Source organism: Centruroides sculpturatus, unplaced genomic scaffold (assembly GCF_000671375.1).
Source record: "Centruroides sculpturatus isolate CEXI.00-Female unplaced genomic scaffold, Cexi_2.0 scaffold676, whole genome shotgun sequence".
NCBI classification, from domain to species: Eukaryota; Metazoa; Arthropoda; class Arachnida; order Scorpiones; family Buthidae; genus Centruroides; species Centruroides sculpturatus.
Genome location: NW_019384987.1, coordinates 200,088 through 217,172, shown reverse-complemented (window position 1 = coordinate 217,172; position 17,085 = coordinate 200,088). Strand labels below are relative to the sequence as shown.

The 17,085-nt window shown below is 26.7% G+C and overlaps 1 protein-coding gene across 1 annotated transcript in view; it reads right to left on the bottom strand.

Annotated features, from left to right (window-relative positions):
- The window catches only part of LOC111632935 (RB1-inducible coiled-coil protein 1-like), a 210,015-nt gene extending 193,253 nt beyond the window's left edge, over positions 1–16,762 (bottom strand). The window contains exons 1-3 of the mRNA XM_023377452.1: positions 16,347–16,762; positions 4,935–5,029; positions 1,121–1,329 (exon numbers count right to left, since the gene is read on the bottom strand). Coding sequence (XP_023233220.1) covers positions 1,121–1,329; positions 4,935–5,008 — 283 coding nt within the window. The 5' untranslated portion in view covers positions 5,009–5,029; positions 16,347–16,762. The remainder of the gene's footprint in view (positions 1–1,120; positions 1,330–4,934; positions 5,030–16,346) is intronic.
- Positions 16,763–17,085: the final 323 nt, after the last annotated feature.

The window sequence follows — 17,085 nt, the reverse complement described above, 5'->3', positions numbered from 1 at the left end:
GATAACCAACCTTCAGATAAACGATGCTCTACTGTATTTTATTCCAGTCACTAAGCTTTTATAAAAAGCATAGTGACTGGATATGGTATGCTTTTTATAAAAGCTTAGTGACTGGAATAAAATACATCCTAAGAAAACTTAAGATTTTCTTAGATCTTCCATAGTACAATTATATTTCAAATAAAACAAAGATAAAATAGCACACAGAGATACTGCTAAATAAAATAAAATTTTGATGTAACAACTACAATGCAATCATAACCACAATGATAATTTACACTGTAATAATGTTAATGAAATAAATACATCAGTTGTGAGCATTTATAATGCTATATTATATTGAAACTGGTAGATTGAATATACTGTGTGTTGGGAATTATACTTGAAAATAAACAATAATGATAATTTGCTCACACTACACTACAGAGGTTTGCATCTCATACAAAGCTACTATCTAAATGATGCATCTTCTCTCTAAATGTAGGCTGACATAAAATAAATCAATCTTGATAAAACTGACTTAAAGCAATCTCTTTAATTTTATTGATAATTTGACAGAACTATTATCATCTGTTATTTACTAAGTAGAAATCATATAAGATCTTTCCTCAATTTATTCTCAAATATTTCTCAGGTATTTAAATTCACAGTAGTGTCACTGTTCTCCCCTCTAGATCTTAATAAACCTTTATTTTTTGTATCAATGTCTGCATGCAGAGAAGTCTAAAAAGTTTTTAGATCAGCAGATAATTAAGTACTAATGAGGAACATGTTTAAAGTTATATAAGAGAGTAACAAAGTTTAATATTTCCTATTTCTTCCTGATATCTGTTTCCAGATATCAGGAAGAAATAGGAAATATTAAACTTTGAAAGAAAAAAATAGTTTATTTAGTTTATTGGTGTAACAACTGTTATGTGATAATTTTTATATGTATGATTTATAAATTATATATATAGAAATATATGTCTATCAAGCTTGAAAAAGTAGAAATTTTATTTATTAATTTTTTAAATTTCATACCATAAGAAAAAAATATATATATTTTATTACCAATGTTCTTTCAATAACAACTTAAATAATAACAGTAAATGACAAAATTAATTTATTTAATACATACCATCACCATAATCTACACAAGGATATGGTGGTTCAGCTGACTCTATAGCACTTTTACTAAATAAGAATATAGGATTTGTATCAGTGCCTGCACTATAGCTACACACTCGATCATTTGGATTTAGACTTTCTCCACCACTGATCAATAATACCTGTTTATCTTCAGGTATTCCATGATGTTTAGCTATTTCAGATTTTAATTGACCAACACTGTAATGAAATACATAATAATTATTAGCATAATCATAATATATTAATACTTTCAAAATTTACTTGAAAAAATTTTTATAACAATTTACAAATTTACAAAATTACTTTTATCTATAGTGTAATTTCAAATTGCATAATGATATCTTGCTGTAATAATTTTATATTCAGGAACTTTAACAATTCAAATTTCTTGTACAAAGTATTATTTCTTTTAAAGTTTATCATGATGCAATTTATTTTTAGATTTTTAATGAATTATATATCACTATTTTCTCTTATATTTTATAACATTTACATATGTGTACACACATTTTTTCTGACAAGCTCTTTTATAAAGCCATCAAGTGTTACTTTAGATAAATTAAGTTTGAGAAACCAATATAAAGACATTTGTTTGCTACACTAAATCCACTGTTTATTTTATAGCATACATTCTTTTAGTCATAAAAAACAGCTATATTATTTTTTAAGTAATGGTCATATATATGTTTCAGAGCATAGACCCTTTTCTGTATGGCTAATAACTTCCTTCTTCAATGACATTATAATTCAAACAACAACACTTACAAATATTCTTCTGCACATAGTACAAACATGCTAAGCAGTTTTAACCCACTTTACACTGTTATTATAATATTCCTATAATTGGAAAAATAAAGTAAGATTTTAAAATGTATTGCAGTGTACTTTATTTATTTTAAGCTGGATCATAGCATTATTTCTTAAATGTAAGTGACTTGAAATTGAATTATTATAAAATTATATCTTGAATTTGACAAAACTTACAAGAAGAAGGCCAGATGTTCAAGTCTCCAATTTGAACAACATGTCCAAATAATAGGACCAACTTCTCAAGCATTTCCAAAAAACAAGCCTCTGAAAATTGACTGTTTAGCTTATATCTCTGGAAGTTGCACATCTTCAAACATCGATAGCTGGGTGGATAATAGGGAATAAAGCTAAAGGATATGGGTTCAAAACTTTGCAAGCTCAGTTTTTTTCCTCTTTTATACACATAATAAAATGATTATATTATCATTATTTTACTGTAAGATTTTTATTACTATTATTATTCCTAAAGTTAAAAGTTTAGTTTTATAAGCTTTTAACTTGACGAATGATAATAGTAATAAGAAAAGATTAAAAATTAAATAAACAAGATAAACAAGAGATTAAAAATTGTGACATCATTTTTTCCTGTTTAACAAAAACAAAGTCTCTGTAGATTTAACTCTATTCATTAGATGAAGTATTTATTTCTTCATATTTATTTTCATATCTGATATTGTCATATTTGAAGTATAAGCTTTAGATGTGAGGAACAACAACAACAACAACAACAACAATAATAATAATAATANCACGCTACACAAAAGCCTGGGAACATTACAATTGAGTAGAAATACATACATCACACTACAGAAGGCCACTATATTGAATACATGCCATATTGTTAGGAAATTCCTTAATACAGACACTGACACACACATTTAATTTTAGTTTTGTTTTGATTGCTATGCCTTGACTCTGGTCCGGCATAGTACACAGCCACCGGTTTGTACCGAGTATAACCCACTAAACCCAACACAATAATATGGTAAAATAATAAATTAATTACGTTATGCATAGAAAAAAAATAAAAAGGAAAGAAAGTAAAGTAAAGTTGCAGAAGATCAAACCCAAATCTTCTATCTTCATTAACTAGTACTCTAACTGCTCAGCCATTGCTGTTCCAAGGAGATGTCAAGCTTCCAGACATAAGCTAAACACTCAATTGCAGAGGTTTGTTTTTCAGAAATACTTGGGAAGTTGGTCCTATTATTTGGACATGAAGCTGTTTGTGTTTAGGGCTATGTGCTAACCAAGAAAAATTAAATAGAAAATAATTTTAATATTGATAATATCCAATGACTTGGATTCAAGAGTCATTCATTCAGCTCATAATACATAATAATACATGATAAAATCCCAAATTTATTTCTAAACAGTTCTCTGAAAATATAACACTGTATAGAGAAGGAATTCTGGTACCAGAAACTTAACAGATTTTAAGATAAAAGTACATATGTTCAATAATATTACTTTAAATGTGAACAGAAAATGAACCACAGGAAACTACAGATGCTCAATATGTACTATGTGTGTGTGTGTGTCTGACAGTTTTGGAAAAATTATAATGATAAATGTGTTTTATATATGCAGAGGATTTTTTCATACTTTCTAATAACATTCTGAATAAAAATAAAAAAAACAAACAAAGACCTGTTTGATGAGTTCATAACTAAATTAAAACTAGCAGATAACCAATCAGTCAGTTTGTTTTTCAGATTTCAGAATAAATAAAATTATGAAGAGATGAAATAGTTTTTTGAAAAATATTGTGATAAAAGATATTTTATAGTTCAATAAAGCTTTCATAGTTCTAAGTAAATCCTTTTATCTGCCAGTTTTGTGTAACTGGCAGAAAACTCAATTGGCTAGCTACAGGGGTCATGCTGCATAGCACCAAAATTGCTACTTGGCAATAAAAATATAATACTAGCAAATCAACTTCAGGAAAAAAGCAAAATGTTAAACTTCCTAGCATCACACAGCAAGTTTGGGCAGAAAAGTAAGAAGTGCTATTTATTTAATAAATATTAATTTAATTATAATTATTAAATTTAATAAAAGATGGCACCTAATGCCTAACTCTAGTGACAAATTATTCAGTAATTAATTAATTATAATCGTAGAAAAGTAGCCCAATGTAATCCACTGGTTGTTTTGGCTTTATGGACATTTTCCTCATGTGCTCATGTTTATTACCCTTCAAATGTCACAATATCATCATATCTGAAAATAAATATGAAGAAAATTTAATTTAACAATGTAAGAGTTAAATCTAGAGAGGATTGTTTTCTGTAAACAAAATATGATGTCACAATTTTTAATCTCGTTTTATAATCTTTAAATGCAAGGAATAATAATAATAGTAATAATAATGCTATTGATGCAGTAAAATAATAAAACAATGTTACACATAAACAAAACCTACACTAAAATTCCAAAAGTTTGAACCTACATTGTGCCTAGCATCCTATTCATTTGACTATCACTGCTCTTGGATAAGAAAGTTCCAAAGACTTATAAGCTAAACACTAAATTTTCAAATGCCACATTTTTTAAAACATTTGAAAAGTTGGTCCTATTATTTGGACAAGGAGTTGCTTGTGTTTAAGGCTACATGAACAAAGTTTCATTCGAATCAGAGACCTGAACATCTGGGCCTCTGCTTGTGATAGTTTAACATGTTACTTTTGCTTTCCAGACACCAAACTGATAAGGCTAACAGCACCTGCATTAATTAGTAAGTAAAACTGGTGGTGGTAAATAATTTGAAGTGAGAAAAAATTTTGAATTGGTGAAATGGTGGCGATATTTTAAAATTTTTCAGAGCGAACCCTGGCTAGCTGCCAGTTACACAAAACTGGAAGAACATGGGTTATATGAAATTTTAGTAAGCAATTATTTAAAACATTATTTTATTACATAATTGCAAAGTAATTAATTAATTAATTAGTTACAGTCAGAATTAAAAATGAATTATGTAACCAGAATTTTACCTTTCCAAAGCAAGTTTCATATCAACAGATATCATGTGACCAGTATCAACTAAGAATATGTACAACATTTTCATGAACAATTTAATGTTTCTATTCTGAAAAAAATAAAATATAAGTTAATTTTATTATAAGTTTATTCATTGTAAAAAATATTCAGTAGAAAGCAATATATATTTCTAAAATAAATTTAACATAATAATATATTTATTTAAATATCCAAATACAAATAAACATATGCATATATTTAAGAAACGATTTGTTCATATATATTATTCTTAATTTAACCCCTTCAAAGTCCAATTATACCTCATCATGGTGAAGAGGTGAACCACTTTGGAGAATTCCTGAGCAGGCCAAACAGCTTTGGTCTGAAAAAAGATCTACCAACCTACTTCGGTGTTTTGCCACAAAATTATATGGAGCAACATAAAGATTTAATTATAATGTTGACCAATGGGAGCTCCAGATTGGATCATACTCAACAGGATATAGGGAAGAGCAAAGGACTGGACTGAGTAGCCTAGGCAGTGATGACATGCATGGGTCAAATTCTTCTGGACACTTGCCAGCTGATGAAGCCCATGGTTAAAAGACTATTTCACAAAAGTTTATAAAAACTGGAATGTGGAATATTTGCAGACTTTGCATGAGCAAACTTGATGTTATTAAAAATGAAATAAACTGCTTCAAGATTGATATTCTTTGACTTGATTCTTCTGAAAATTATTCTACAATGATTGAAATCCACTATCAATATAAATGCCAGATGTGCAGGTAGGTTTTCAGAAGGGAAGGGGCACTAGACCATATTGCCAATCTCAGGTGGATTATGGAAAAAGCACATGAACATCAGAAAAACCTCTGTGTGTGTTTTATTGTTATATGAAAGCTTTTGATTGTATTGTGGCTCTGTCTCCTAGAAATGGAAATTTCTGTTCAGTTCATTAAATCAAGAAGCTATATGTATGGATCAGGAAGCTACAGTGAAAACTATGAATGCTTTAAAATCAACAGAATGCTTTAAAAATCAGGATGATGAGACAAGGCTGTATTTTAACACCATCATTTTTTAACCTGTATGCTGAAGCAATTATCAGAAAGGCTGTACCAGATGACACCAAAATTGGAATAAAGATTGAGGGCAGATACATCAATAATCCTAGATATGCTGATGATACTATCTGACTTGCTGAAAGCAAAAAAACATTTGGAACAACTTGTTTGGAAAGTTAAAGAAAAAATGAGAAGATGGAGTTACACCTCAATATCAAGAAAAGTAATATGATGACAACTTCTAAGAGTGGAAGGTGCAGTAAAAAGACTGATGATAAAGAAATTGAGACAATCCAGATTTTGTCTTCCTTAGCTCTAAGATTGACAGAAATGGTGATACAACACCTGATATTAAAAGACAATTAGCTCTTGGACAGAATGCAATACTGAGCATGAATTTCATCTGAAAAATAAAGACATTAGCATTTTAACTAAAGCCCAGTTAGTCAATGCAATTGTCTTTCCCATTGCTACCTATGGCTATGAAACATGGACAATTAAGAAGGTGGACAAAAGAAAGACTGATACCTTTGAACTTTGATGCTGGAGATGATTACTGTGAATCTATGAACAACACATATTACCAACAAAAAAGTTTAAGACCAAATAAAGCCTAAGTCTTCACTAGAAGCCAAAATCACTAGGCAGAAATGGTCTTGTTTTGACATTATCATGCACAGTAACTCATTTGAGGAGCATATTTTGATAGAAAAGATCAATGGACATAGGAGAAACCACAAACTTGTTGGTTGGACACCATAAGGTTGAATACTAATAAACATTGAGAACAGGAAAGAAAATGTGATTGACAGGACCAAATGGAGGAGGTTGACTGATAGATTGACCAAGAATTGATCTCAATTGAATGATGATGATTCTTAAGTATTACCTATTATCAGGTAATGCTTAAAAAATCTATAAATAAATTAATATATACTTTAATCTATATAATCTTAAATAACATTTTTCATGACAACTAACAATAATTTATGTAATAATTTGCATGCAATATTAGAGAGTTTTCAGATAAATAAAATTGTTATTAATTTGGAAATAAAAATCCAGATGCAGAATAACCCATATTCAGAACAAAATAATTATCTGAAAATATTAAAATAAAAAAAAGCTACTAGAGTTTAGAATATTTAAATCACCTGTTACAAATAAATTTGAAATTATAAACACAGAGAATATAATATAAAAATAAACACAGAGAATATCTATACTACTATATAAAGAGACAACATATTTTTCTTTTGTTCCAACTAACTGCAAAAACTACTGAACCAATCATTACCAAATTTTAACTGTAGCATCTTTTTGATCCCCAGAATGTTTACCACTGATCAAACCTACAGATTTTTTTTATTAATTAAATAAAGCTGCAATGGATTTCTGTCTGTCTATTTGTCTCTCTCTTCACTAGATGGTGACACACAAATTATTTTCTGTCAAGGCATTATCTCTAAGAAAAGTGTATTATTGAAGTTTACTATTATATTTAAAGAACTGACATTAAATTATAATTAGTTAATTAGCAAAATCTTTGAAAAATTAAAAAAAGTGATGTCATCATGCTAGATGGCAGTACATCAACATATGGCGGGTTTTCAAATCGTTACATATTGTGTTTGTGATTCATTAGGCCCAGCTGTATTTGCATGAGATTTATTTATTTGTGTGAGCGAAGATTATGCTTATCAAAAATGACAAATCCTTGGTGCAAAAAACTCTGAAGTACTTTCATTTATGACACTCTTAGCCTATTCATCATCAGCTAATATTGGGTCTATAGATAAAGTATTTGGGTATTGCAGTGATCTGAAGTGAAAGAATGAATCACAGGGGATTTGCTGTTCTTCTGGCAAAGTTAAACTGGTTGTTGTACTTGCTCCCAAACTTTTTCTATCACTATTAAATGGGATTCATCCTGACAATAAACATTTTTTAAAGCACAATAGGGTTTTTAAAGCACAAATGGCAAGTTTTGGTGCCACTGAAATACTTGAAAGAAATTTCATGCCAACATTCAAAATTGAAGGCACAGATATATCATTTAATAGCATACCATTAACCCCGACAAACTACCCATTTAAATGTAAATGCCTACAATTTCCAGTTGGTCTATGCTTTGCAATGACCATTAAAAAGTCTCAAGGCCAAAGCCCAAGAGTTGGGATGCAGTTGCTTTTCACATGGCCAACTCTATGTAGTGTGCTCATGTGTTAGTAGCTGCAAATCTGTTCATTTATGCTCCTGATAATAAAACATGAAATGTTGTATATCGGGAGGTTATTCAATAAGTTTTTCTAGAAAATATTCCACACCTTTAATAGTAATAGTAAAGTGATTTTATATTGTTTACCCTTTGACACAATATAAGATAGAATTTATTACAGCAGATAGGAAAAAGAAACAAAATAACCATTTCTTTACTACTAGCAGAATCTATGACAAAAATCAGTGATAAGAAATGTCTCATTTCAAGTTCAATAAGGAATGAGATAATTATATTTTATATATCAGACTATTCAATTATTTTCTATAATTTGTTATAAATAAACTACTTAACAACTGAAATCTAGAATACTAGTTGGAAGCATGAAAACCAACACGTCATAAAAACATATGAACTTCATCATCATATATAAAAAGATCTTTTTTGCCATAAAATTAATGTGATAAAAAATATACATTATAATTATGATAAATTATTACTATAATTATATTAATTATTATAATTTTTCCTTGCTTATTATCATTATGAAGTCCTGATAAAAGGCAAAAATAAAGAAAAGACAACAACAAGAGCCAATTATGTTTATGCTATCATAAGATTAATTAATTAATAAATGATTATAGATAAAATGTGTCTGTAACAGCAAAAACATCCATTTCATTATAAATACCCAAATTTCTATAGATATAAATTCATGAACACAAATTTCAAAACAATTACATTTAATCAATTCATAGAAAATATAATAGAATTAATGTAAGTAAACGCTTACACATCATTGAAAAAAGAAAGATCCTGTTGGAATATGACATGAAATATATTCTACTCATTTATTAAAAACTGTAAATACAGACTTTCTAAGAATCCCTTATATTGAGTATATCATAAATAATGAGGGCAAAAGACAAATTAAAATGATCAGGAAAAAAAAAAAACTTTCTTACAATACAGAGAAAACAGGTGAAATAATATTTTTGTAATATTATAGGATTGGATTCAAAAGATAATTTAAAACCTTATTTACAAAATTTATTTCAAAATTAGATAAGTAATCAATCTTGTTAAATAAATTGGTTTTGGCAATCATCAATCAAAACATATTGCTAGCAGTGTTAATTGCCATATTAATAAATATCAATATAAATTAAGCGAATATGTACAGATTGTAATCTGTCAAAACAACTCAATTGATTTATTAAATTGGTATTAATCAATTTAATAAATGTTACAGTTTTATTTAAAAAAGATCAAGATAATAAATACATTAGACTAATATAAAATATACATTTAATTTAGGAAAAAGCATTCTTCTTTACTATATCATCAGATTTCAAGAGATAATATTTGCTATTAAAAGAAATTAATTTACTAGTTAAGAATAAATTATCTTGATAAGTTTTCCATTGAAATATAAAAATATATTTAGCCTGAATTTATAGTCAACCACAAATAAGGTAAACACTCCTATCATGTCTGAAAATGCACTATTATTTGAAAGGAAAATTACATTTTCTTTTTTTCATTAATTACTATTGGTATTTGATGAAAAATAAAAACTGTTACATTAATTTGATTTCTTTTTTAGATCATTTTTCCATTTTTGGTTACAAGTGAGAAAACTAACTTGAAGATTAAAAGAAATTAAAAAAGTAATGCAATCTTTTTTGTGTACCCAGTCCACAGTTTAAGAAGTGATCAACGAAAATTTCAAATGTAATTTTAATTTTTATAATTTCTTGTATAACTAATTAATTCAATTTCAGTCATATTCCATTATTCAATGTATTCCTAATGTCGACATGTTCAGTAATTCCCATTTGTTTCAGCATTTGATGATTAGTTTGCTTGATGATGCCTGTTCAACACAGGCAAAAACATTTGCACTTGCAGTGGCATAGAGAACATAACTGGCACCCGGGGCATGACACTTTATTGGCACCTCCTGCCCCCTCCAAAAGCATATAGTTTGTCTTGGAGACCATTTGGGCGCCCCTCTGCAAGTAGCGCCTGGTGCATGATACACCCCCTTGTACCCCCTCGCTACGTTACTGTGCACTTGTTATAAAAATATCCTGGTTTTTAATTGTATTTAGTGTTTTTAATTTTAATTTAACTAGTTTTAAGTGGTAGTTTTCTACTTGAAATATTCTTCATGTTCACTAATTGCTTCTATTTTAAATTTTTTGATAGATAGAGAGTTAGATGAATTGATATATTTGATGAAGACTAAAAAAATATAATTTTGCTAAATTTTCTGTAAAGAATAGTAATACAAATTGATTGAATGATTGGAATACAAATTTTAATGTTTTTTGGAAGAAAATTTTTTAATATTTTCTAAAACAGAAATCTTAAAATCAGTTTTGAGATTACTTATTATAAATTAACTATTAAATAAATACTAATTCTATACCAATATAAAACAAACATACAATTCACAGAAATATGTATTTTTAAAATATTATACACCCATACTGATAGTATATATAAATACTGTAAACATGTCCAATAATTTCAATACTTACATTAATTATCAAACTTTATTATACACTAAATATTTATTGCCAATTTCTGCATCTACAATCATTTGAGCAAGAAATTCGTAAACTATAATATTTATTATTCTAATGAATAATTTGATGATTTAATAATTAATCATAAGTTTTTTGGAAAAAATATTTTTATATTTATTAGTTTTTAAATTTGTACAAAATTTTAGAAACTTAGAAATATTTAATCTATACAGAATTAGGTAATATATTACTTAAACATTTCTGTATGTTGTAACCTTCAATAAAATTTATTTTCTTTGTTAAATATTTAGATTAATGAATAGTAGATATTTAAGAAATAGTTATTTATACATAATATTTGATTTGGCAATCCTTATGCTATAACTGCCTTAGACATTGGACAAACAAAAAAAAAGTATTTTTAAAAATCTGTTCAACAGTCTTTGTTTCATTATTTCACAAAACTAACCTGTCATTAGAACAATGTACAATTGATAGGTTTAATGGATGAGATTAATTTTATTAAGCACAAATACTTGACAGTTGCAGGAAAAAAAATCAATTTATTTAAGATTGCACAAATTCATGGAAAATGACATTCTAACACTCAAAAATAAAATAATATAAAAAATCAACAACTTACAAAATGTTATTAATTAAATCTCTCAAACATTCATTCATATGGAACCATTCACACTTCATGAAAAATAATTTTATCAAATTGAAAATGTCAACTTTGAATTATTGTTAAACAAGAAACATTTCTTATGGATCAATTTTAACTATATAACTCCATAAAGCAAAGTATACATTGGATTTGATAAAGTACTCGATCAATTACATGTTAATATCAGAACAACTGTCTGACATTAACTTACCAATGAAAAAGCTACTTTTTAAGGTAAAAATCATATTATATTGCTATCAAAAATAATGTTGATATGATAAATAATTAAAAGTAAAGTCTCAGATTCTTTGGCAAGTAATTAGTAATAAAAGACATTAAAAACTATAATTTTCCTCATTACTCTATTATTAATTTTTGACAATTAAGAAAAATTTAGTAAAGGTTTATATATTTTTTTAAATTATACATTTCATATTACTGTATGAATATTTAAATCATATATGAATATATATTATAAAATTTTAACCTCTCTTTTAGTAAACATTTAAAAATTTACAGTATCAGGATTAAATAACATATTAGGCCTATATTACATAAAACATAAATTTTGAAAATGGTAAAATCATTATTATATTTAATTAAACCTTATTTGAAAAAAGTAACCATTGCAAATGTTCTCATCTTTTATTGACAAAATTAAAATATCATGAAACTATATCACGCATAATTAATTAGAAAATTTGTCTGTAAATTAACATTCTGAAATTCAAATAACTAAATTGTTTTGGTACTTAAATCTTAAAAGTAAAGTACTTTTTAAAACTTTGATTTAATAACAAGTTTTAAATTAAACTACAGCCTAAAAAAAGTTCAAAAGTAGCATTAGAATTATATTTAAAGCTGTAATTATTATCTATTATTGTCTGTTAAAATTTTTATCAAAAAATTATACAGTACATTACACATTATCCAAATTTATATAAATTTTTCATAAGTATAACTAAGAAATGCACAAAATACTATAATGAATAATTGATTTGTTAATGTATCAAGTAACATCAACAGTAAATTCAATTACAAAAAGTTATATAGTTATAAAATGTTACGTTTTTTAATATGAAATAAACTTCTAACTTTTCTCTGCAAAAAAAGGAATATTTAAATGAATCAAAACACTATTTAAGTATTATAATGATACACACATGTATATCTTTCATAATACCTAAATAGAACCTTATTTGTACAAGAATTTGCATAGCATCATACTTATGTAGAGAAAAGCATAAATTATCCAAAACAATTGCAGTAGGACACTTTCAGATAACGGATTACACTTGGTAAGAAAAGAATAAAAAAGTAAATACCTTAAATAAAATTAAAATGTTAATTTTGATTGTACAATAGAAAAAAGAAAATTAAATCATAGAAATTTAATTCATACAAATTTTAGAAATAACAAAAACATTGTCTAATTTAGTAAAAACAACCATTAGTCTTTCACTATAATATATATTGTACTGATATAACCAAAAAATAAATAATAGTAAAATTAATAAAAATGAAATTGTTAGTGGGCCTATAGAAGATTACCAACAATAATTATGTAAAAATTTCATAACTTCTGGAATTAGAATTCTCTGAAGTCAAATTTCAGTTGAAAGACTTTCAGTTAATTTATTTTTGGATAATCAATGCTCTATAAGAAAAGTAATTGTCAGCAAATTATTCAAATTAATAATTATTAACATTTGTAGCCATAGCCCTTGATCAAATTTTTATTATTCACTTAATTTGAATTTCATAATGTATATACAGTAAAACTTCTAATCCCCTCTTTCTCAAATCCTTCCTTAAATTGAACTGGATTGTCAATTTTAGGAAACACCCTATATAATATAAAGTACAGGTATCACTCACATAACACGGCACTTCTATAACAGTTTCACTATAACAACAGTTCAAAAATTGGAGATATCCCCCATACAACAGTTTCCAGTTTTACTCAAACATAGTTCAAGAATGTGGAAAATCTTCTGTACAAAATTTCACAATGTTTAAGTACAAACTGTTATTCAATATTTTTTTTCAAGTAAGCATGCATGTCTCAAATTTGCTAAATGAATTTTAGAATATTGAGATTTTCAATTTGTTTTGTGCCTTTCATCAGGTTTACTTTAATGAAAACTGATATTGCAATTTTTTTCTTCCTTGTCCTAGCATTCTTGTCAACTAGGTGTCATTGTTATTGCTTTCAGACTTTATCCCTTAAGACTGTCACTGTGTGTAAGACTTCTTTTTATAGATTAATCTTTGTATTTAGTAAAGTTTATTTAAACATGTTTAGGTAAGTGTTATTAAACTATTTTTTATCGTAGGTAAGTAATCATTTGTAAAAATGATGAACAAAATACAACAGTACTGTTCCCAACTTGAACAATTCAGTATTCAAAATTCTGGGAAAAAATCACTCGGTATTCGACTGAACAAACACGATTTGCTAGAATAGAGTTTTGATTAATAAAATACAGTAAGACCCTGCTTAACACTGATTCGTTATAATGCAGTCTGCTCAAATCCTAAAAAAAGCTCAAAATTTATGCTGATTTAAATTATCATGGCATTTCATTGATCCTTACATAATACGATTATTTGCAAGCACAAACCAATCAGCAAAAAATGGCAAAAAGGTGTACTTTCTTTAAATCTATGTTTGTTTGGTGAAATTTTGGAAAAAATATATCATGATGGATGCCATAGGAAATATCAACTTCACCTGGCAAGAATTAACTGATAAATGCACAAACAAAGTGTGGAAGAAGTTAAATCATTATTACAATCTCATATATTGTTCTAATAATAACTCAAATAAATATTATGGACTTAAATATATCACAAAATTATATCCTTTATTCTACTGATTAGTACCATGTATCTAAAAAATTTTTTCTATTTTTCATATATCTCTATGTCTCCATCATATATAACATATATCTCCATAACCCAAACTAACCATTTTTTTTTTTTTTTCATCTTTCAAATTAAAAATTTAGAAGTTTTACTGATAATACAGTAAAGCAGAATTTTTGCTATATAATAGTAACAAAAATACTGCTTTATTGGAGCTAAAATTGACCAAAAGAAAAATATTTAACATAAACAAATTATGCTTTAAAATTGTAATAACAGTAATGTTTTTTAAACTGTTTTACAGTACTGTATATTTTATGTTATATTTTAAAGAATTTCAAATTGTCAATACATATATTCAATTTTTTTTTAGTTTCTTTTTTTTATACACTGTTTTGTAGACATACTGAAAAATAGGAATAGTAATACAATATATTGAACACTGGACATTTTGGATGAATAATAATAATAATAGCAATTAATATAAATATTCATTTAGAATACTTAATTTAAAATTATTATACTTTTTATTTTTCAATATTATTTAAAATAATTCATAATAAGATTAAGATGTTTCTTAAAATCACATTTAATTATTAATGAAATTTAATAGAAAATAATAATTAGTAATCTGAATTCAATGTAAAAACTTTCAGCAGGGTTAAAAATTAAAGTTCAATTTAAAAATAATTCCATTACACTTTAATCAACATAATTAAAACTTTAGTATGATGCATGGAACATATATAATAATTTGACATAGATCTATAAGAAAATAAAAATATATAAACATTATGAAAACTTTTTACAATATACTAATTTTAACATATATCAATAATGTACCCTATGAACCAATGACCCAGGCAGCACATATCGGAAAAGAGAGCCAACATGGCTGAAATCTCCATATTAACCCATGGGATAAAGAAAGAAAGAAAGAAAAAACCAATGACCAATATGTGACAAAAAAACAAACAAAAGGAAAATTCACAACTAATGTTTTCGAACTCCCGAGTTCTTAGGTGTAAACAAATTAGCATTCCATCAGACATTCATTTACACCTGAAGAACTCAGGGGAGTTTGAAAATGTTAGTTGTGAATTTTTCTTTTGTTTGTTTTTTCATCACACACTGGTCATCAGTTCATAGGTTACATTATTGACTATACCCCAGTGTTGTGTGTTGTTGTTTAACATATATCATTAGTAAGTATTAAACAATTGAAAACAATATAATACACATCCCGAGGCCTGACGAGTAATTATAATCAAGTAGTGTCGTAATGGAATAGTTCTTTGACCGTTGACATACAAGTCGGTCTCCAGCCAGTGCCATGAGTAACTGTGGAAGGTTATATCAAAATTTAAATTGAAAACAAAACTGAAACTAATAAGGAAGTTTATTTGTAATAATAAACTTTGTCTTATTTCTCTTATTATAATTCTGTATGAAAGTTTATTTGTAAAAATAAACTTTCGTATAGAATTATTTTATCTAGCCATTTGTTTATCTCAATAACACATCATATTCTTTTCTAACTTAATAAGTATTAAATTTTTAAGATTTCATCACTTTCGGAAAATGAAAGAGCATTTAACCGTTAAAAGAATTATTTAATCTCTCAAACCTGTTTCCAGAGAACGAATAACAATGGATTTATTCACTTCGACTTTACTAAATATTAAACGAATACCTGAAGAGTTCATAAAGTATAAAAATCTTTAAAAAGGAATTTTCATGATGATTATCAAGTTTTCAAAACAAGAAATTTAAACATACCAAATCATTTAGTAAACATTTATATATATATTCATTAATAAAGATTCTAGGAATAGAACAATTTAAGTAAAAATTAATTTTCAAATTTTTGGAAGAAGAAGCTAAATTTATCAAGGAACCCCAGCAACGACTTACAAAACAATAAAAAAAAATGAGTCAACAAAAACCTAACACGCGATAGTTTAACATTGCAATAGCGAAATTTCTCAATAACACGGTAATCAATAAAGTGTCGTATCGCATTAATTAATATTTATCAATTATAAACAAACGTATCGAGAGAAGAAACTTACCTTTTAAAAACCAATGAAGGATTGTCATAAATACCTTTGATTAAATGTAGAATTAAGCAGAGAATATTTATCAACAGCCTGAAGCTGTTTGTCACTGTAATCTGTCCAGCAAATAAAAATTCGTCGGTTGGAAACCATTAATACATAACAAATGTTTTTTGCATAGAAAATACAATCCTTACACCACATTCTCTTCTACTCATCAGTTCAATTCTACTTTGCCATATTCTTTTATCAATTCGAAATATCTAACGCTTATCGGTATGCGTTATCGTAAGTCTTAATAATTAAGTATAATTTTTTTAACGTAATAATTTTGATAAATTCGGCAACGACGTTTATCTACGTCAGTTACAAAATAATTAACGACGCCATTTTTGTTTACGTGAAATGCATTCTGGGTAGGACGGATTTTAAATTAGTAATCGGTTTTAGGTGACGTTACTCAGAACCTGATATACCTGAAATTAATTTATTACGTGACCTTCTATTTTAAATTATACATTTATTCGATTGTCAGAAGGTTACAAAGAAAATAAATATAGTAATATTTACATGTGTATATGCCCTGTTTTTTTAAATGATATATATGAATTTTTTAGTTTACTTTTGAATACGTATTGTACTTTCAATTTTTTTGTTATTGACATATTTTAAAAAATGTAGTTAATTTACTGTAATTTCATCCAATAGAACTGAAAAATGCTATGGTAATTGTCGAGTGACGTAAATTTGACTT